The sequence below is a fragment of the Pituophis catenifer genome, unplaced genomic scaffold, assembly GCF_029215685.1.
Source record: "Pituophis catenifer annectens isolate HBS135680 unplaced genomic scaffold, rPitCat1.0.hap2 SCAF_1, whole genome shotgun sequence".
Taxonomy (NCBI): Eukaryota; Metazoa; Chordata; class Lepidosauria; order Squamata; family Colubridae; genus Pituophis; species Pituophis catenifer.
Genome location: NW_027256881.1, coordinates 92,439,158 through 92,460,962, shown reverse-complemented (window position 1 = coordinate 92,460,962; position 21,805 = coordinate 92,439,158). Strand labels below are relative to the sequence as shown.

Here is a 21,805-nt window from a genome sequence, read left to right as displayed (position 1 = left end):
TTTATTTGAATAAAAAGAAAATGGCAAATTTACCATACTTACCTTTTTTTGACAATTAATATGACAAGGAGGAGGATGAGAATAAAGACAAGGATTCCAGCACTTATTCCCGCTATTTTCACTACACGGTCAGTCTGCTTGGCTGGGTCAGGAATAACCTCTGGTTCTTCTGTTGCAGCTGCTGGGAGAAACGGTATTAAAAGTTACTTGAACTGTTTTAACCATTGCTCCTATCCAAATGGCTCTGCATTGTTGCAGTACTCGACCAGGAAGAAGAACTATCTTACACAGATCTACGATATTAGATCCATGGTGGCACAGTGGTTAGAATGCAGTATTGCAAGCTGACTCTGCCCATAACCAGGTGTTCGATTCTGACGGGGCTTGAAGTTGACTCAGCCTTCCATCCTTCCAAGGTTGGTAAAATGAGGCCCAGATTGTTGTGGGCAATATGCTGCCATTTGTAAATCGCTTATAGAGGGTGCTGTAAAGCACTATGAAGCTGTATATAAGTCTAAGTGCTTGTGCTATTAGGGCAGGTATTTCCCCTCAAGGACTGCTTTTACTTGTACTTCCTGTAAACTGAAAAAAGGTTACTCTCAAATAATGGTTAAAGTGAGAATTTGCCTGTTTGACTGGTAAAAGACATATAAGTCATCGGTCCCCCTGCCCCATTTTTCTATGCATCTATCTAACCAGCTGCTATTAAATCATTCTAAAACAATAATGAGTCTCCCATGGCCTAACAGGCCCCTGTTCTTTTTGTGTTATATTTTAAGGACCAGTTGCCACCAGATGTTGCTGAATCTTTCCACTAGCATGCTAGAAGCGATAGTTGATAGCAATAGCAATAGCAGGAGAGCTTTAGGATCGCTCCCTTATTTTAGACTAACCTGCCCAGATATATAAAATATTACTTTCATTTGCTAGATACAATATCAAGATTTTAGCTAGCTATATGCCCTTTCTTGTAACTGATTTTACACTGTTAGTTTATCCAAGTGCATGAATTATACATGAAACAATTAGAGATACCAAAACAAATCAGAATACCTGTAATGAGCTACTGCAGTGCAGGTATTGCCGTATGTTCTGAAAAAATGTAAAGTTTGGGCTAAATAATGATTTATGCCTGCTTTACATCCAATCAGTAGAGTTCTACTAAACTGCCATTACAGATACATAATACAGATATTATGAAACACTAAAGGTGAAAAGGGTTTACCCCTTTTCTCTGCAAACCAAACTCCTGAGAGTTAATAAACAAAAAATCAGGAAGTCAACTGCAATTGAAAGGCACTACTTCCTACCACATATACAAAGATATGCTGTTTGTTCCTTTGCAGACAAAGGCAACTATCTTGGAACAGTCTGCAACATTCAAATAAGCTCTGCTAAAATATATGAAAAATAGAAAAGCTTGCAAGTAAATCAGAGATACAGAATACCATAATTAAAAAGCAGAGTAGCCAGGAATATGCCACCTATCATTAAATTAACCAACAAATGGGTCCCTGCACACCTTAAGGTTTTTACGGTCTTAAAAAAAGACTTTTTCTATTATTAAAAGAGGTCAGATAGATTAGATACTGATAGTATTTGTACTTTAGTAGAACAATGACGCTTATAAACATGTCCTTTGCCACTTGGGATTACAATTCTTTCTACTTACAATCTGGGGCCACTATACGGGTAGTCTTTGACGTTTGGCCACAATTGAGCCCAAAATTTCCATGGCTAAGCAAGGCAGTTGTTAAGTGAGTTTTGCCCCATTTTAGGTTCCTTTTTTTTGCCACACTTGCTAATTAAATCACTGCAGTGGTTAAATGAATCATGAAGTCATTAAGCAAATCTGGCTTCCCCCATTGACTTTGCTTGTCAGATGCCAGCTGGGAAGGTTAGAAATGGTGTCCACATGAACCTGGGAAAGTGTCACTATCATAAATACATGCCAGTTGCCAAGTGTCCGAATTTTGATTATGTGAATCTGGGGATGCTGCAACAGTCATAAATGTGAAAAACAGTCACAGTTGATAAGGTAAAAAGCCAACAAGATTTGCTAAAATTCTTTTTTTCTCTCCTCAACGTTGGACTAGAGTATTGGATAAACCTATCCTATAACAGCATGGGAATTGGAATAAGTTTGTTTTGTTCCTTGGCATTGTTTTGTGCTTTATTGTGGTACATTTTTATTAGCTAATTTGTTTGGATGTTTTTAACTCTTTGTTAGGTACCCAGAGTCATTACTTGTGAATTGGGCGGATAACTACATAAATTATTTTAATAACTACATATAAATAAATACATGTTGAGAAAAGCAAGCTGGGGATTCATTTGTATTGTGGATTGGGAAAGATGTTTGGGTGGACATGGTGCTCACATCCCTTTTATAAAGTTCTTTTGGTTGCATATGTTGATGTGTATTCTCTATTCCCTCCATCTTTAAGTATGCCTTTCCCCCCCCAATTATAGTGCTCCTCAAAAATGGTGAAAGATTTATTCTGTGATAACCTTGTTCTATTTTGGTTTACAACTCTTGTAAGAAAGAAACTATGTATAGTAGCCCTTACATTTATTTGGTCTTGCTTGTGTCATTAAATCTAAACCGAATCATTGTTATCCTTGTCAAACATCCTGTATCTTACAACCTTAACAGTTTGGGTTAAGGTACTATTGCTCATGATGAGTGCAAACCAATTAACACATCTTTTTGAAAGAAATGCACAGTGGAAACTTGATTAAACAAGGGAAGGAAGATTTCATTAGAATCTAGTTGCTGCTATCATTTATAATTTAGAGCTATCAGAGAAGACAGGGCTTTTCTGCATTTGCTTGAAATGAGGCTTAAAATTTATTGAGAACATTATAATTATGGATTGTAAACCACCATATATAGACGGCGGAAGATAAATATTTCAAAATTATGATTTGCAGTTTTCGACAAATTGATTGAGTGGCATGGAACATACAGAAATGCAACGGCACCTTACACATTTCCATTTTTTTCTGGATTGTAGTCAATAGCTAGATCCAGAACTAAAAAAGCTCATGCCTTAATAAAACCTCAGTAGAATGGAATTTAAACTGGCTCAAGCTGTTTTGAAAAAAGAAACTTTTTAAACTTTATCCACAATCCCTTTTCTTTGGGAGCCATTTAAATTAAGACTCCAACGTGATCTCCCATCTGGGCAGTTCAGAGAAAACTCTGCAGAAAAATATGTGCTGTTAGACTCTTCTCTGGATTTCTTGCATATGGTTGTCCTGAATGGCAAAAACGTACATCCATGTTCTGGGAAGGAATGAAAACTATGCAAATTGAAAGAATAGTGAATTCATTCATGATACAATTTTCACTCTATTCTATATAAACCTGTAACTTACATTTGTGTATCTTCTGCCTCCACATTCTAAGCAAAATGCCAAGGTGCATTTGGGTGACATGACACCATTAAGATTCAAAGCTTCATCATACATTCAGTTACAGATTTGTAAAGCTTATCCGTCTAGAGATTGTTGATCTTGCTGACCTAATATAATCAGTGAGGAGATTGTGAATAGTGTTCGGGGGATACTAAAGTCTCATCTTGAAATCATTCTGACATATCTGGTTTAACATATTTTTCGTTATCTGCAAGCCATGCCTTTCAGAAACAGCCATTTGTATAACATCAATTACATTATGATTTTGGGCATTAGATTATAACCACCCAACTATCATCTCGTCCAATATTTCATTATTTATACCTTCTTCTAAACCCAAAGGATCCTATGGATTAGATTGCTTAGATAATGCAGACTCAGAGCAGGAATGATAAAATATCATTTGAATTTTGAAATCAGGATGTGATCTGAATATTTTAGGCAAGTATGAGTAATATATTAAGAAGGTACCCTGTTTCCCCGAAAATAAGACATCCCCTGATAATATGTCCAATCGGGCTTTTGTGCGCATGTGCAAAAATAACCCCCCCCCAATAAGCCCTCCCCAAAAATATTTAAACACATGCACAGCCGGTCCCCACAGAGACAGAGCTGGAAATCAGGTAAGATGGCAAGAGGAGCCCCATCTTGCTCCACGCGCCCCAAAATAATAAGACCTCCCTGAAAATAAGGCCAAGCACTTATTTCGGGGTTCAAAAAAATATAAGACAGGGTCTTATTTTCGGGGAAACACGGTAACATCAACCAAGGGAAAAAAAAGCAACAAACTGCAAATTCATGCTGGAAAATTTCCCATATAGAAAGAGTTTTTATAAACCCTTCTCCTGAAATTCAGATTTTATTTTTTTTAAAAATCATCACACGTATTTATTTAATAGCCTGCATACCAAACAGCAGAGGAAGCTACTATACCCAAGCTTATCATGTCTAAATGTTTTTGTTATCTGCTGGAGTAAAATGCCCCTTACAAGTGACAAATTAGAAAAGGCATTTTGGAAATGGTGGGAGGAATTCTACAGAAATGTTAAAATCTAATCTTTTCTTCTAAACTGTTTTTGTTTTCTCTATCAGCAGTGAGCAAGGTCCTATAGGCATTTACCATTTTCCCCACTTGAGCTCACAGCTGAAGTTAAATGACCAACATTCCCCCAAGCAGTTTATTTAGCATGTTACAAGAGATATATTTAAGGATGGGAGAATGCATAAAATCAGTACAATATTAAATGGGAAAACATTTTTTTTTTAAAGCAAATCTACTGAGGGTGCAAGAAATGCTTCACACAAGACATTATATTTAGGAGAACATGGGAAAGGAGTTAAAAAAAAAGGCAGCTTGATGGATAGAAATAGAAAATCTGATTAGACTAATATAAAACAATTGGAAAGTCATCCATTAACTTCTCCAAAGAAGATTGATTCATTGCCGAAGGAATGCCGTCAGTTCCACGGAACACAAGAGAGACTGAATGTTATAGGTACAAAAATCTAATTTTCAGCCTATTTACTAGAGTTGGTATAGGGGAAATGTAGCTTGTTCTCAGAGGGAACTAATGAAGTGTGATGAATTATGTGAAGGTGAAAGATTAAATTAAGAGGAAAAATAGGAAAATGGAATAATATGAAGAAAACAAATGGAACTATTACTTCAGGCTCTGCAAAACACTTTCATAATGGAAATTTAGTTACTGCCCCCAACACCATCTAACACATAAATAAGATTCCTTCAGACAGCAGTCTAAAAAAGCAAAATACCAAATGTTTTTGCTTTGGTACTGAATACTACATGTATCATTATTTTGGGTAATCAAGATGAAACATTCTTTTCCAAATCTTGAAAACAACATGGGCTGTACAGAACTAAGTAACTTATTTTTCAGAGAGAAAGAGAAATGCTATACAGTTGCCCATCTAAATACATAACTCTGAATAGCTCACAGTTAAAAATAATATAAAGGCAGCGAAACAATGCAGTTGAAACCATATAAAATCATACAAAAAGGCATATCACATAGTCTACAATAAACTACCTACCCATATAACCACTTAAATTATGCAGAGAATGCTGACATTAAATGCAGAGAAGTTAATGTATTTGCATGGAGAGGAATAGAACCAAATAAAGTTTTGCCAAGTAATGCAAATCATAGGCATACCCATTTTGATTTTATAACTCCTGCAAATTTTTGGCATAGAAACAATGCATTTGTGGAAGTGTGAAAAAACAAGTATATTATGAACCCACACAATTCTCAAATCTCTTACATTTTACATTACTGTAGTGTCTGAATGTTGGCAAAAATCTAGAAAGTAAAAAACAATAGCTATGCATATTCAGAAGATCAGGATAGCAGGTTCAGTAAAGCAAACTGCCTTCTGAATATTTGCAAAGTCTGCTGCAACATTCAATTTTTTAAAATGTATAAACATAGTTGTTATTCTGTTCAATGCCATTTTCATGGCACTGATTAAATATCAAATGGATGGTTCTAAAAGGGGAAGACATCTAAATTGATGTCTTGTGGATGGGGATATTATATTGAAGAAATGAGGACATGCAATGGTCTCTTTAAATGACTTCTAGCTGTCCATATGCCAGAAACATAAATCTAAGGAAAAGCTGTACTGATTGTAACACATACGAATAGCACTTGGGGCAATAGCACAGATGCCACAGTGCTACACTTTCAATCTAAGAGATGTCTAAGGGAGGGAGAAAGAGAGGAAGCAGTCAGTTAAATGATTTAAGAGATCCAGATATAATAAGGTAAATTGTGGAAAACCAGCATTTTGTATGTTAAGAAGTAAGAAGTATTAGAACTGTGGTTGAAGTATCTTCAATTGCTAACATGGTTTAGGACTTCATTTAGCTTCCTGAGTATATTACTATCTCCTTGATTCCCAGTTTTGCAGATTTCTCGGGATTTGCAGCTGACATATGGGTAGCATTATGAGCATTAAAGATTTTTGTATAATCATCATAATAAAAAATCAGGCACAAAGGGATGAAATATGCATGTAGCTCTGTGTAATCCTTCTATTATCTAGGCATTAATTAAACCGAAAACCCATTTATGGTGTAATACTATTACACAGGAATGAAAAAAAAAAGAACTATAAATTTAACTATTCTAAACCTCTGTGTCATTAAATAACTCCAAGGCTTTCAGAAGTACAATTGTACCATGTACATTTTTTATCTGTATAGTATACATGATCGATTTATTATTCACAGGTCACACAAATTTAAAAGAATTCTTAATATATTGTGCTGCTTTTCAACTGTATAGAGTCAAGTGGTTATTTTTGGCTATTACACCAAAATTTTTTTACAAAATATTTGTGAGAATTTGTATGAATGCATGCCTTTTCCGTCATCTGAACTGGAGGAAGAATCTATAACTGCAATTCTTCAATTGGTCATCTGTAAATATATAAGAGGAGACCTCCCCTTTGGAACCTGTCAGAACCTACAGATGTTTTGGTGCTCCTCCTGCCCTATTATACCATGCACCTGTCAAATAACTTCAATTCCTAAGGAAGACAAAGTGGATTCAAAGGAATGGTGATGTCAAGCAAGGTAGGAGGTGAGAACTTGATTGGCAAATTCTGAAACCAGTTAGAATAGAATAGAATTGGAAGGGAACTTGGAGGTCTTCTAATCCAATCTCCTGCTTAGGCAAGAAACCCTACACCACTTCAGACAAATGATTATCCAACTTCTTCTTAAAAACTTCCAGTTCTTCATTGTAATTCTTTGTGATTCACACACATGGGTGAGTATTCTTACACAGAGAAAGGACTGATTGGGCGGCTCAGAGCAAAACTTGGTGGTTGCTAGTTTCCTTTGTAAAACTACTGGTTAAAAAAGAAAGAAAGAAACATGGCCTTTAGAAGGTCTTTGGAAGGCCAAGAATAGTAGAAACAATTCTTAAAAGCAACAAGACACATTACTCAATATGGTAATTCTGTGAAATGACAGTAGAATGCAATGACTGTTATGTAACCACTGACTCTGAACATAAGCCAGGTGGCTTTTAAATGGGGGGGGGGGAATGAATATCAGAGGTACTGCTTGGAGCCTTTACAGATATCTATGCTATGTTAGACATACAGTAAAACCTCCTTGGATACAAAATGATATCTTCCATTTGAAAGGCTAATGCTTTTTGGTTAACAGATGAACATACTAAAAGGGATAAAGTTGGGTAGCTGCAGTCTCTATTTTCTGTTATAGAAAACTTCTGAACGAGCAGTGTGTTCTTAGTCTTATGACTTTAATAGTTTGTTCCAGTGATAAGAATGTCCTAAGTGTTAGCCTTCGCCTCCAGTGTCAGTCTGGTGCAGTAGACTTACCAGGAGGATTGGTTTTAGATGTTTTAAGTGTTTATTCATTATGGATGTATGAACTGCCTTGGGAGTGATGTGTTTAACTGCTGTTCTATAATTTTGTTGGTGCTTTTTAGTGGTTATTAGCTGCCCAAGTTGCATGCTGAGTGAGTGGCCACATAAATGAAGTAAATAAAAAACAAACAAATCAATCAATCCATGGTATTTCAGGATTCATGCTTGATGTGGAGAATGAGAGGTCCAAAGATTGTGACATGAATTTCTAATTTTCTATTCTCCATGAATGCAGTAAGCTGTTGACAGTGAAAATTTGATTGTGATGTCTCCACTAAAGAGCCTTGGTGGCGCAGCTGACTAAGTGCTGTTAAAGTAGCACCAGCTGCCTGCAATTACTGCAAGTTCAAATCTCACCAGGCTCAAGGTTGACTCAGCCTTCCATCCTTTCGAGGTAGGTAAAATGAGGACCCGGATTGTGGGGGCAATAAGCTGACTTTGTATAAAAAATAACACCGCTTGGGGGGGCCGAAAGCCCTACTAAGCAGGTATATACAAAAGTATGAAGGCTATTGCTTGACGCATTGTAAGCCGCCCTGAGTTTCCGGAGAAGGGCGGCATATAAATCGAACCAATAAATAAAGGAAGGAAGGAAGGAAGGAAGGAAGGAAGGAAGGAAGGAAGGAAGGAAGAAAGAAAGAAAGAAAGAAAGAAAGAAAGAAAGAAAGAAAGAAAGAAAGAAAGAAAGAAAGAAAGAAAGAAAGAAAGAAAGAAAGAAAGAAAGAAAGAAAGAAAGAAAGAAAGTTAGGCAATAGTACTTGGAATAATGAATAATATTTTTTCCCTTTACTCTACTAAGATTCTTAATGTGGCAAAATGTCAATGGCATTGAAGTTGGCTTGACCCAGGAGTCACTTGATGTCCCTTAGAACAAGACTGGTGAAGGAGTAGTATTTTGTACTAATTGGATTTCTGGGGGCTCTATCACTTGACAAGATTATTGAATTTTAAATTCAAAGAGAACGCCACCCAACCAATTTGTTCATTGTAAGAATGAAGACTACCCAAAAGAAAATGATTGAATCCAAAAAGAGAAATGAAAGAATCCAAAGGAGATGCTTGGACTTCAACTTGAGCACTGAATGATTTATCAGATACAAAATAAAATATATCAAATACATGTATATACACACAGGGCCACTTACAGTTTTGAATAGATGTAGATGGGCATTTATGTCCATACAGTAAACATTTCAGTTCATCTTGTAAATTGTTTCCCCTGTTACTTTTAATTTTATTTTTATGCAATGCATAAGCAATAATTCAATCTTGGATATATGCTTCCCATTCAAACATTTGGGCATTTGATGTTTCTGAATTCAAATTGAAGTATTGTAAGGCCTCTACCTGCGTTTGTTTTACAAATTCTTTATCATTCAATAGGGAAAGGTGATCTCTTAGCTACCCAGGCCCGAAGTCATACAGGGCTTTAAAGAGAAAAACCAATATCTTGACTTGGACTGCAGCCAGAGCAGCTCCTTTTTCTGTGTGACACTGCTGGCTGCCAGCCAACAGTAGAGCAAGTTGAATGCTGTCACAGTTCAATGATAAGCAAAACTCAGTCAGAACTTTTAGAAGATGAGAGTCCTTTATACCATTATCTTAAGAGGGTAATTGTAAATGTAGTCAACAAGGTTGACATGGGTTGAGACTAGGAACCTAATAAAAAAGCAATGAATCCAAGGAAAGAGACACAGAACACAGTGAGGTAGAATCCAGAGCTCTAAGTCCAAGCACAGCAAGGTAAGCATGACAGAGCTGTGGCTTGAAAAATTATTCTTAATAGCTGCTCCCAAGGAGTGAGGCCAGCAGTGATGGTGAGTCTGAGTCCTTGGACAAAGCTGCAGCAATATGCTCTTCAACACTTGCTCTTCTGTTGGCTGATTTCTGTTGTTGAATCTTTTATTTCTTGCCTCTGCTTAAAATAGGGTAGCTGATCCTGAATCTGGGAGACTGTGAGTGGTTGGAAGCATTTTTCTTAACCAGAGAGGAGATTATTGGCTCTACCACTGTTGGAATCACTGATGTCAAGACTATTGTTTCTAGATGCCACTGATTCCATTTCCTCTTCATCTCAGGACATGTGCAACAGTATAATACTCCTGCAGAAGTAGTGCTACACAATAGTATCAAGACCAGTCATTTTAGTCCACCTAAAGTTTCTGACCAAATTACAGTAATCTAATCAGAAGATGACAAGAGCATGAGTGAGTACCTTCAAAGCATACTGTTCCAGGTAAGGATGCAGCTAAAGCTGAGGATAAACGCTCTTGGCCATGGCTTCCACCTATTCCTTGAGCAGGAGTCATGAGTCGAAAAAGACACACAGGTTGTCAATGTACTGTTTCTGAAAAACCGCAATCCCATCAAGAGTGAAATCCTTGATGATACAATCCTTCTGTCAGATCTAACCCAGATTGGGTCTGAAACTGTTTTTCCCCATCTAAATACTGGGAGTCTCCAGGCATGTGAATGGGTTTCTACTGCATGTCCCACTGAGGCTTGGGACTTGATGCACAACTGGGGATCATAAACATATTGATGATACCTCACCTTGAACTGGCAGATGACCTCTCCTAGCAGCTTCAAGTAGATGTTAAATAGGATGGGAAAAGCTCTAAGCTTCGGGCATTTCACAACAGAGCATTTGGAAGTCTGTTCTCTTCCTCGCTGCAACCCTCAAACGAAACTGTGCACTTAGGAGTAAAAACACCACAAAACAGTGTCCTAAATCCCAAACCTTTTAGTCAGATGAGAACAATATTGTGGACAATCAGCTCAAGGATGAATGAGCTGACACTATGGCAGGTAAAAACAAGCTCAAGCAGTTTTGTGGGAGCCATGCCTAGTTATATGATGCACGTTGGAAGTGGACTTTTATCAAAGAAACCTAGAAACTATTGAAGTTTCCAAATAGGGCTCTCCACAGATCCGTAAGTGTGAATCATGAAATCATGGTGAAAAAGTCATATTAATGAAGTCAGTAAAAGGTTGACTCTTCTATAGAACCAGACATAGCTACATTCAGCTAACATGTCAGTCACTCTAGTTCTGTTGTGTAATTGTAAAGGAACTATGAATGAAATTCAGGATTGCTCTGGTATTTAACTGGTTAAATATAATAGATAACATACTGGAAACAGATTTTGTTACTTATTTATTTTTGACAAACAATTCCCACAATGAAGCTGAAAAACAAATCTGGTTTCAAGGAGATTCTGTTTGAATAAAAACAAATCCACAAAGAATGTATTACTGTTGGGAAATATACTAGAAGGCATGTCACAACACACATAAAAGTATGCATTAATATTTTATATCCTATGGGAAAATAGACACTAGTCTTCAAAGATGTTTAACTACACTGAAGAGAAGTTGGGAATTGTGTACATCATGAACACATTTCTAATAGAATTCTTCATCAGAATTCTGCAATACCCTTTTCCAATTGCTGTCATTATATTTTTATTGAGATTTATCTAGGTATCTAGTTAATTGGTGGATATGAAATACCATATGATTGCGAGCTAACCTCTCCTCCTGTAGGTACTGTTTAAGTCCTGATACTTTTACTTTCTTTTTTCTTTTTGAGGTTCATTGCCAAAAAACATACACAGTATCTCAGATATGTTCATGTGAGGTGTATATTGGCAGTTTTAATTTAATCCCTCTATCTATCTGTCTGTCTGTCTGTCTGTCTGTCTGTCTGCCTGCCTGCCTGCCTGCCTGCCTGCCTGCCTGCCTACCTACCTACCTACCTACCTTACTAAAACTAATGTTACCATGACCTTTAATTGGGCAAAATGGTACATAAAAGGCAACTATTAACTTTGTGAACTAAGGTACCTCAGATGGGCTAGCTTGCAGATTATGTCTAATATCTGGGACCTATGACTCCTGAGGGAATGAAATTTGGGGAAGTTATGGCTGCTTCAGTGCTATTGGCTGCTGCTGTAGTCCAATAATCTTCATTTTCAACATTCTGTGAGTTTTCCAGTCAGCCCCTACTTCTCCCCAACCATTTATGTGCCTGCTACAAACAGAAGGATAGGAGGAATAGGGAGGAATGAATTATGTGTATCTTTACCAGTCTATGCTCTCTTGACCTGTGCTGACACCCTGCACCTTCCCCAACCCATGCCTCCCCTCCATGTCTTCTCCAATACCCACTTCTACACTCTGATCTGATCTGCATTACACCTCCATGTACCTTACCAGATGGGAATGGCACTTCTTGTGCACCCTGATGCACTTTCTGACCCATGACAACCCCTGCAGGTCTTCCCTGATCCATCACCTGATCTTCATTTTCAAAGTCCCATTACAATTTTCAGCCAGTTCCACAATGCCTTGCTCCCTCCCCCGCTTACTTGCCTACTGGGAAGGGAAGGGCAGTGTTCCAATATCTCAGAGGTTGTCACAGCTAAAACACTTGAAGGCAGGATAAGAAGCAATGAATGGAAACTAATCAAGGAGAGAAGCAACCTAGGACTAAGGAGAAATTTCCTAACAGTGAGAACAATTAACCAGTGGAATGACTTGCCTTCAGAAGTTGTGAATGCTCCAACATTAGAAGTTTTTAAAAAGAGATTGGACAACAAATTGTAAGGAAAGGTATAGGGTTTCCTGCCTGAGCAAGGGATTGGACTAAAAGACCTTCAAGGTCCCTTCCAACTCTTATTCTGTTGGGAAGGGAAGGGGAGATTTCTGATTTTAACTTCAAGCTTCCCACAAGGAAATTCAATAGGGAAGCCAGCAGGAAGTTGGAAGTCACTCCCGCTCCCTTGATTTATTTTGTCAGGCCATGATCATTCCTTTTCTCTATTTAGGTGAGAAAATATCTTTGAAATGATAACCCAATTGTCTGGTGATACTTAACATTTGCTTTTTTTCCACAACAGTTGCACATGAGGCATTATAATGTCTGTTTTCAGTCCACTTGCTCTCACATCGTTAGCATTTTTGTGAAAAGAACTACTTTTTTTGCACCAGACTTAATTAAGGACTTTCAGATGGATACTAGCTTGCTTCACAAATGTGACTTCTTTCAGCTTGTCAGTAAGACATTAAGGAATTCATTTTTTTCCTCACTGCTATTTGTCTTAGTGTACCTTTCTGAAAATAACAGTCCTGGAGAAATTTTGGAGGCTTCATTTTTTTGAAGGCCATGGGCAGATTTGGAATTGTAAGTCATAGCAGTTTACTCTTCCTTTTGCAAATTTGTGGGTGGTGGGTACTTTGTTCTGTTTACCTTTATCTGGGAAAATTAAAAGAAGCTTTCTTTCATCTAACAGATATCTAGACTTTGTGATACTTTTGGTGGCTTTCTTTACATATTACATACAATGTTAATTGTGATTTTAAGTAACTACTAAAATGGAAAAATCTTAACTTCTTATTTTAGATGTTAATAAAATCAATGCCAGTTGTTTCATTCAGTCAAAGCGAAGCTGAAATGTTTGAGTCATACTTAAAATGAACTAATAAAGCATTGGGAAGTTTATCTTAAAATACTTATCAAGTCTTCAGAGACGCAAAAATAATTGCTCATGCAGAAATCTCTACAGCTCTTTAGCATTAGAAACCTAAAAAAAAAAAAAAAAAAACCACCCCTGGATTTTAAAAGATATTTTTGATATGGAAGATCCATTATAATCTTTTGTTTTCCTCCACCTACAAGCGAAAAAAATTGCTAATCCTGGTGCAGGCATAGTTAATTCTCTCTCACTAAGACAAGTAGAAAAGAAACAATTTAAAAATGAAGCATGTGTGAGTGTGTATATGTGTATATGTTCACATGCCTGTGTGTGTGTTTGTCTGTGTTGGAGGGAATTTAATTCTGCTCAAATACCCAGCAGACCTAAAGTTTGTTCTATAGGTGATAAAGTTTGGCTGATGGAAAGTCTTGTTAAATTAGAGAAGGGAAAAAGATGCTTGCAGAGTTAGGGATAGTTGCCAAGTAGTTTGCAAAGGGATTTTAGGTCCTTGCATTTTATTGCTTGGGATTATGTGATGTGCTTATCACAATAATTTGATTTTGTATTTTCCACTCTGGGCAATGCTTGAAGCCTCTAAAGGTATTAAGCAATTTAAAATTTACTCTCAGATATTTACACAAAGGGACCTTGAGTAATCAAAAGTAGCAAAGAACCAACAGTAGCTACTTGTTCCTACATCACCACTATTAGAAAAAAAAATGCATGCCTTAGTGAATTGCAACATACTGCAGCATCAACTAATTCAGGAATCAGAGCTTTGATTATTAAGGAAAGGTTTGGTGGATCTGTGGGATAATTGTTATTTACATCAATCTGTCCAACAACAACCTGTACTTCTGAATTATAGCATCTTATACCAATGTGCACAATGTCTTCTCTTTTTTATTGTCTATAATAACAGAATCTTACAAGTCCTCCTCCTCTTTCTTATAATTAAAAAAGTAAATTAGGGAGGGGTCCATTTGAGCCACTTCCAAATATTATCTGACTCTTCTAAACTTAACAAAAAAAAAAAATCAGCTCCTGTTTCCTGGGCAACAGCTTCTGCATATGTTTATCAGGGTCATCTGAAAAGGCCAAGGAACCAGAGACCTTATTGCTGATGCACACTGAATAACAGAAAATTGAAAACACTAAAAGAAACCTGTAAATACTTCATTGATTATAGAAAGGCCCTCAATTGTATTAACTATGTCAAGTTGTGGGATGTCCTTAAGAAAAAAACAGGTACCTGTATTTTTCGGAGTATAAGACGCACCGGAGTATAAGATGCACCTTAGTTTTTGGGGAGGAAAATGGGGGGGGATTCTGCCTACCAGGTATTCATCTGGCTAGTCCCAGCACATTAGTTTGCTCACTGGTTTTGAGGTTGGGGCTGATTGGGGCTGTGCTTCTAAAGCACAGCTGATTGTTGGAGGGAGCAGCAATTAAAAAAGCAGGCAAAGCACGGAAGATTGCTTCGCTTGTGTTGGGAAAAACAGCTTCAAAACCACACCTGATCCTTGGAGGGAGCTCCAGTGACTAAAGCAGGCAAAACGCAGAAGGGGTAAGAAAAGGCAGCAGCTGTTCCAGCCTCTTTTACGAGAGAAAAAAGTGTGTCCTATACTCCGAAAAATACGGTATATTATAGAATCTTATTGTCCTTATGCAAAGCCCACAAACACAGAGGAAGCCACAATCCAAGTGAAATGTGGCAAAACAGACTGACTCAATATCAGCAGAGGAGTGAGACAAGACTGTATATTCTTTCCTTATTTGTTCAAGCAATATGCTGGATATATAGACTAGAGCCAAGAAATGTCAGCTGGTGGGGACAAGGAGACTTGCTGTTTTGCCAAAGATCTTGCGCTCTGGGTTATTTCATTTTATGCTTTTATGATGATGTATGCCACCCGGAATCATTTGCTGAGATGGGTGGCTATAGAAATCAAATAAATAAAGTAAAATAAATAAAATTGTTGGGGGAATAATTTGGCTGGGAAGTAGATGACTATGGTTTTTAAATTGGAGAAAGGTAACCTCCAATTGATAATGGTGTCATCACTAGGGCTGTAGATACTACTGTGATACCTGAAAATGGTAATGGTATACAAGTTATGGTAATGAGAATACAGAAAAAAAGGAAATTAAATATAAAGACATAACTAATGTCAACATATATAGCAGCCATCCTTAGAATCAACAGTGAAGATAGTTGTAGATAGCATCTGCTTTATAGGATGAACCACAAACAACAAAGGAATCAGCAATCCAGTTATATGCCACAGTAGCCACAAAAACCTTGGAAAAGAACCTATACCTACAACAATTATAATTATAATGTTTAATATAAACATAATTATGCTGTCAATAGTTTCAGAATACGGTGCTGAAAGTTGAGTATTGAGAAGCAGGATGGAAAAACTATTGATGCTTTTAAATGCTGATGGTGGAGAAAGTTGCGAATACGATGGATTGCCAAGAAACCAAACAAATAGATATTGCAGAAATCAATCCAGATTTCTCACTCCAGGCACAAATGATCAAGCTCAAATTGTCATATTTTAGACACATGATATGAAGACCTAATGTGCAATGTGGAAAAAGCGAAAGGAAATGAATTGGGTGGACTCAATTATAGCAGTACTTATGAGTACAGCATTAGAAAAATTGCAAAGGCCAAGTTGGCAACAGATGATCCTAGAGAGTGTCTATCTGTGTGGTTCCTTACCACCCACACAATTATGGCACATCACATAATCAAATCATTCATTAGTCTATTTGAATTTAATTTGATTTAATGGCATTAGGGCTACATTTGCATTCTAAATTATCCCATGGTAAGAAAATAATGTAGAAGCACTGCTCCAACTGGCTTCCCTGAGTAGTGCAGCTATAAAACCTATCTGTACTTCAATAAGCATGTCATCGGACTGCTACGTTCAGATTAACCTAAAGCAGGGGTGGGCAAATATGGCCCCTTTATGACCTGTGGACTTCAACTCCCAGAATTCCTGAGCCAGCTTGGCTGTCTCAGGAATTCTGGGAGTTGAAGTCCACAGGTTGTAAAAGGGCCACAGTTGCCCACCCCTGACCTAAAGCGTACCACAAAATCCTAGTATGTTTAATGTAATCCAAAATAAGAGATGTATAAGACACTTGCCTTGGAACAAAACATGGATGATGTTTAATTATCTTATTGTGTAAAGCAGTAGATATAGTTACAACAACCAGGCATAAACGCATACACGAAAAAAAACCTGGGAGCAGGTTTAGCCCAGCAGGCCTGAAAAAATGTAACACTGAAAAGAAGTGCTTCACACATGCATGCACACATTCAAACATACAGCTCTCTTCTGTAGCACACATGGTAAAACCATGACAAGATACTATCAGAGTAAAATGCAAGGTTTAGAAATTACACTGTAATCTAGTAGCCAGTGATGTATTTTTCATCTTTATGGGAAGAAAAAAAAAATCTAGAGGCATTTATTATAAATCTCCACGATATTTAGCCTTTCATTTTCTAGATTTAAGAAGCGATACATTATCATTCCCAACACCACCCTTAGGTTTTTAAGAACAGAACTAACACAGAGACAAACGAAAATTACAATGTATAATTACAACATTAGGCAAGAATTCATTCTAGAGTTGTATCATGATTAGTGTTCTGTCACTTTACAAATTGGTACTTTTTTTTTTTTACTCTACACATTGTTTTTATCTTTTCCAGTTCTCTGGCTTGTCACTAGAACTTGAACTTAACTATCCCTGAGTGAGTGAAATAAGCTTTTCTTTAAAAATAAAATAAAAGAAGTTGAAGAAATATATCTACATCAGTGGTGCAATCTAAAATTTGTTACTACCAGTTCTGTGGGTGTGGCTTGGTGTGGGGGGGTAATGTGACTGGGTGGGGATGGCCAATTTTTTTTTAACTTTTAAAACCATTTTTTCTACAACCGCTTCAGCAAAGAGGTTGTAAAAAATGCTTTCAAAAGGCTCTGATGATCCCAACTGAGTTGCCTGATCAGCAGAGGTTTTTTTTCTTTTAAATGCCTCTGACAATCAGGCAACTCAGCTTGGATCGTCAGAGGCATTTAAAAGAAAAAAAGCCTCTGCTGATCAGGCAACTCAGCTTGGATCGTCAGAGGCATTTAAAAGAAAAAAAGCCTCTGCCGATCAGGCAACTCAGCTTGGATCGTCAGGGGCATTTAAAAGAAAAAAAGCCTCAGATGATTGTGCTGCTCAGCTGGGTATGGGGGGGGGAAGGGGTCAGGGATTTTTGCTACCGGTTCTCCAAACCACCTGCCTCCATCGCTACCAGATTGGGTGATCTGGTCCGAACCGGGAGCATTTCACCCCTGATCTACATGCATACAACCTTCTGTGAACTCTTTTCATAAAAGAGATAAAGCTCCCTCCGTTGACATCAAAACAGAACCAGAAACTTCCTCTTCTAATCTACCCTTTATGATAAGTTTCTCGTTCAAAAGCAAAATACTTCCTAGAATTAAGCTTCTCCCTAGTAAAATTTAATAATCCAGGCTCTGAGCAACTTGTTCTTTGGAATAACTATTGCCAGTTGTGATTGGCACAGGAGCAGTCTCATGTCTTTTGAATAATGCTGCTGTTGTATTTTCAAGCAAAACTTTCTACTGAGCCAGCATTAAAGTAACTCATCACTGTCTGCATGGTACAACATCAAGCAGAGCCCAAGCATTTTACAGGACTTAGAATGTAAACTCTCAGCAAAATAAAAATCAAACTATCTATGCCCTTTTATTCATAGGGGGTAAAATTTCTTACCTTTAGTAGCAATTCGAACACACTGAGTTTTGGTCTCCTGTTTAAAAATAAATAAATAAATACATTTAATTTAAATTTATTAGTATCACCAGTATATCATCTTGGCAAATTCTAAAACAGTAGTTTAATGCATGCTATTGTGTACAAATTATAGGATGAAGAAGTTGTGAGTAATAGATGTTAAACCTAAATGCAAAGGCAAAATGAGATTGCACTAATTTGTATTTATATTTTTTCCAAGTATTATTGGATCATCCAAGTTTGCTTGCATATTCAGGGAATGGATTTTAGGTAAGCAAAAGCGCATCTAGCTAATCTCTCTCTATATTGATTCTAACTGAATATATAATCTCAGCAGCAAGAAAATCTCACACTCTTCTTAACTGCTAAAGAATGGAAAATGGATAGGAGGTCAACTTTTTAAGTTAACCAAAGCCTTAGTTGGTTTTTGTTTTTTTGTTTTTGTCCCTTTGAGTCAGGGTTGAATCCTGGTGACCGCCGGGAAAAGTTCCTCCAGTTTTCTTGGCAAGATTTTCACAAATGGGCTTCCATTTTCTCCTTCTTAGACTGAGAGAGGATGACTGATATCTAGCTGATGTGTTATCTACTACACCAAGCTGACTCTCCTTAGCTGTTGAAATACAAAGATATGATTTGAGTATCATCCTGTTGACCTAGCAAAATGCAGGCCAAATATATAGGAAGGTAGATACTTGTGACACAACTAATTCGGTGCAATATATAAAACTATATGCTCTCTCCACTTTTACATTCACATCAAATGTGGAAGAAAGTTCCTTACATTCATACTTCCATCCCTATTTACAAATCTCTAATCCAAGTTTAAAATTACAAAAATGAAGGTCCACATACCATCTAGAAAGGAATTTGTAAAATAGGTTTTTTTCTAAAGCCCAAGTTCAGAGATAAAGAAAATGTTTTGTATTCAGAGGATTCTAAACTTAATTCCTGCCACCTCAATTGAAGACTGGGAGTAAATCGTACCGTACGTGGAAACTAGTTTCACAATTCTATTAAACCAAACCATGATTTCCGTATTTTGGCTTAGCATGCTATGGGAACCCAACCAAATGTACAGTACTTTATTCGAAGAACCAAGGTTACACATTCCATTGGTTAGCATGAATATGAACCCAGTCTATATATTATTAGGCATCTTTCCACACACATATATGTTTCTATATTGACACCAATATGGTTTCCAAAATTTTATGTTAAGTCTTCTGTTTTTCAGCTACTGATCTTCCTCTCAATTGAACTTACCAGTTAATTTGATCTTGTCGCGCTCTTTCTATGTGAGAATACATCACAAATTTTATGGTCATTAATTTAAGCACATACTAGCTTCAGGAAAATCCTCCAGCTCAACAAGCCATTGTAGGATGGTTTTAAAAACGATGCCATTTTCCCATCTTGCCACAATATTCAGCTAATTTTTATAATTACAACATTAGGCAAGAATTCATTCTAGGGGTTTGATGGTAAAATCAGTGAAGCTGAAACATCTATATTATTAATTGCAGCCAAAATGCAAATGGCAGGGTAGGAAAATCAGTCTTTCTAAAGCAGATTAATTATTCCGAAAACTACCAATTTAACAGCAAATCTTCCCTTGCTCCCCTCATCGTTCCCCAACCATCTGCTTCTGGGAGATCATAAGAAGGCAACCAAATCACAGCCCTAAATATTTCGGTTACTATCCCAAATGCTGTTTCTCCCTTTTCTTGTCTCATATTTCGGTTTATAAGAGAAAATGATTCAATGGCATCAGCATGGGGGTTATCAAGTCATGTTGCTTTTCACACCTACAAGTGGCAGCAGTACTGAACTTCCTGTTGCTTTGTTCTCTATTGATATACATACTGAAATAGAAGCACTACTCAGTGGCACCAAAATTTCAAACAGTGAAGAAATTGCAGTAGGAACGTCTGGTCATACCTTCAACACCTGCACAGCAGTCAAGTAATTTCCAAGTTGTACATTGAGTTTTTGTACAAACGAGGAGTAGACCTCGATCATATTTCAAATAAATGGCTTTTAAAAAAATACTCTTTTTTATTTGAAGTATGGGATGAAAGCTATGAGAACTTGGTAATTTTGTACTAGCCTGCCAAGCAACCTAGGTTTTCTTTTTCCAAAACCAATTTAATATTTTGAACTGTGAAAGAGAGATGAAGAGGATTATTTAGAATAGAATAGAATAGAATAGAATAGAATAGAGTAGAGTAGAGTAGAGTAGAGTAGAGTAGAGTAGAGTAGAATAGAATAGAATAGAATAGAATAGAATAGAATAGAATAGAATAGAATAGAATTCTTTATTGGCCAAGTGTGATTGGACACACAAGGAATTTGTCTTTGGTGCATTTGTTTTGAAAATGAAAAATCATAATATGGCTAAACTGATTTTACTGAAACCACTACTCTAAATATTTTGGGACAGAATATTTTCCATTAAAAATGTTGTAAGTGGAATTTGTAGATTACAGAAACTTTTTTTTGTTTTATTTTAGAAAAAAAAAGATTAAGGATTAAGACTTGAGAACAAAAAAATCACCACTTTCCTTGGAAATGTAATTCATGAGTACTAATAACAATATAAGAAAAGCTTCAGTATGACCAAAGATCTATAAAATATTTAAAGAAAAAAGAAAAAAAGTCCAGATTTCAACATTTGGTTGAAATGAACTAATTGAAATTAGAATTATACAGAATGAGACATCATGCTTCTGCTGACAGGTTTAAGAGACTACTAAGGTAAAGGAGATTGTAAATTTAAATTGTTCCCCTCCTCCTTTGGACACACACACACACACACACACACACACACACACACACACAAGATATTCTTTCAGACACTAGAATACCTTAGACTATACCAAAATATGAAACCAAATGTTGATATCTGGACATTTTTTTCTTTTTTCTTTAAATATTTTATAGAACTGTGGTCATACTGAAGCTTTTCTTATATTTTTATTAGTATTCATGAATTACATTTCCAAGGAAAGTGGTGCATTGTTTTTAACCCATAACAAATATTCTTGTTATTCAACAATAACTTTTGATGTCAACTTATTACCACACATGACAGGTAAGAAACAAGAAAAAGAGTCAAAATTCCCATGCTGTTGTTGAGACCTCTCTCTTGATCACGGTCTTGGTCTTACAGTACAGGAAAAACAAATGATTTAGAGTCAGACTGTAGTTGGGATTGATTAAAATTGAATGAATGAATGTTTGGATGAATCAATGAACAATCAACCTATCAAACAAACAAACAAACAAACAAACAAACAAGGAAAAACCTGTATGCACTTACCTTTTCAACACTGCTCATGGCTTGAAAATAGATATTATACCCTTTCCGAGGCACCAAAGGTGGATTCCAGAAGCCTTGATAAGTTCTATTGTCACCAACTGTGAAAGCTGCTGCTTCTGGAAGATTGCCGGGAGGCAATTCTGCAGCAAAATAATAGGGCGAGCCATTGCTCAGGGCATTTTGGTATGTGACAGGAATCTGATAGCAATCCATTGCACCGGTTTCTCGTTTGGTCCGATGAGGATGCAGCTCTTCAACAACAATCTGATAGGCGCTGTTCAAGATCAAGAGAGGAAGAATGCTAGAATGAGTAAGTACGTGACTATAGCTATTGTGC

The 21,805-nt window shown here is 36.8% G+C and overlaps 1 protein-coding gene across 2 annotated transcripts in view; it reads right to left on the bottom strand.

Moving 5' to 3' along the window:
* PTPRK (protein tyrosine phosphatase receptor type K) overlaps positions 1–21,805 on the bottom strand; it is a 376,839-nt gene that overhangs the window by 52,694 nt on the left and 302,340 nt on the right. For both annotated transcript variants that reach the window (XM_070932720.1, XM_070932721.1), the window contains exons 12-14: positions 21,469–21,742; positions 18,129–18,165; positions 43–181 (exon numbers count right to left, since the gene is read on the bottom strand). In XM_070932720.1, coding sequence (XP_070788821.1) covers positions 43–181; positions 18,129–18,165; positions 21,469–21,742 — 450 coding nt within the window. The remainder of the gene's footprint in view (positions 1–42; positions 182–18,128; positions 18,166–21,468; positions 21,743–21,805) is intronic.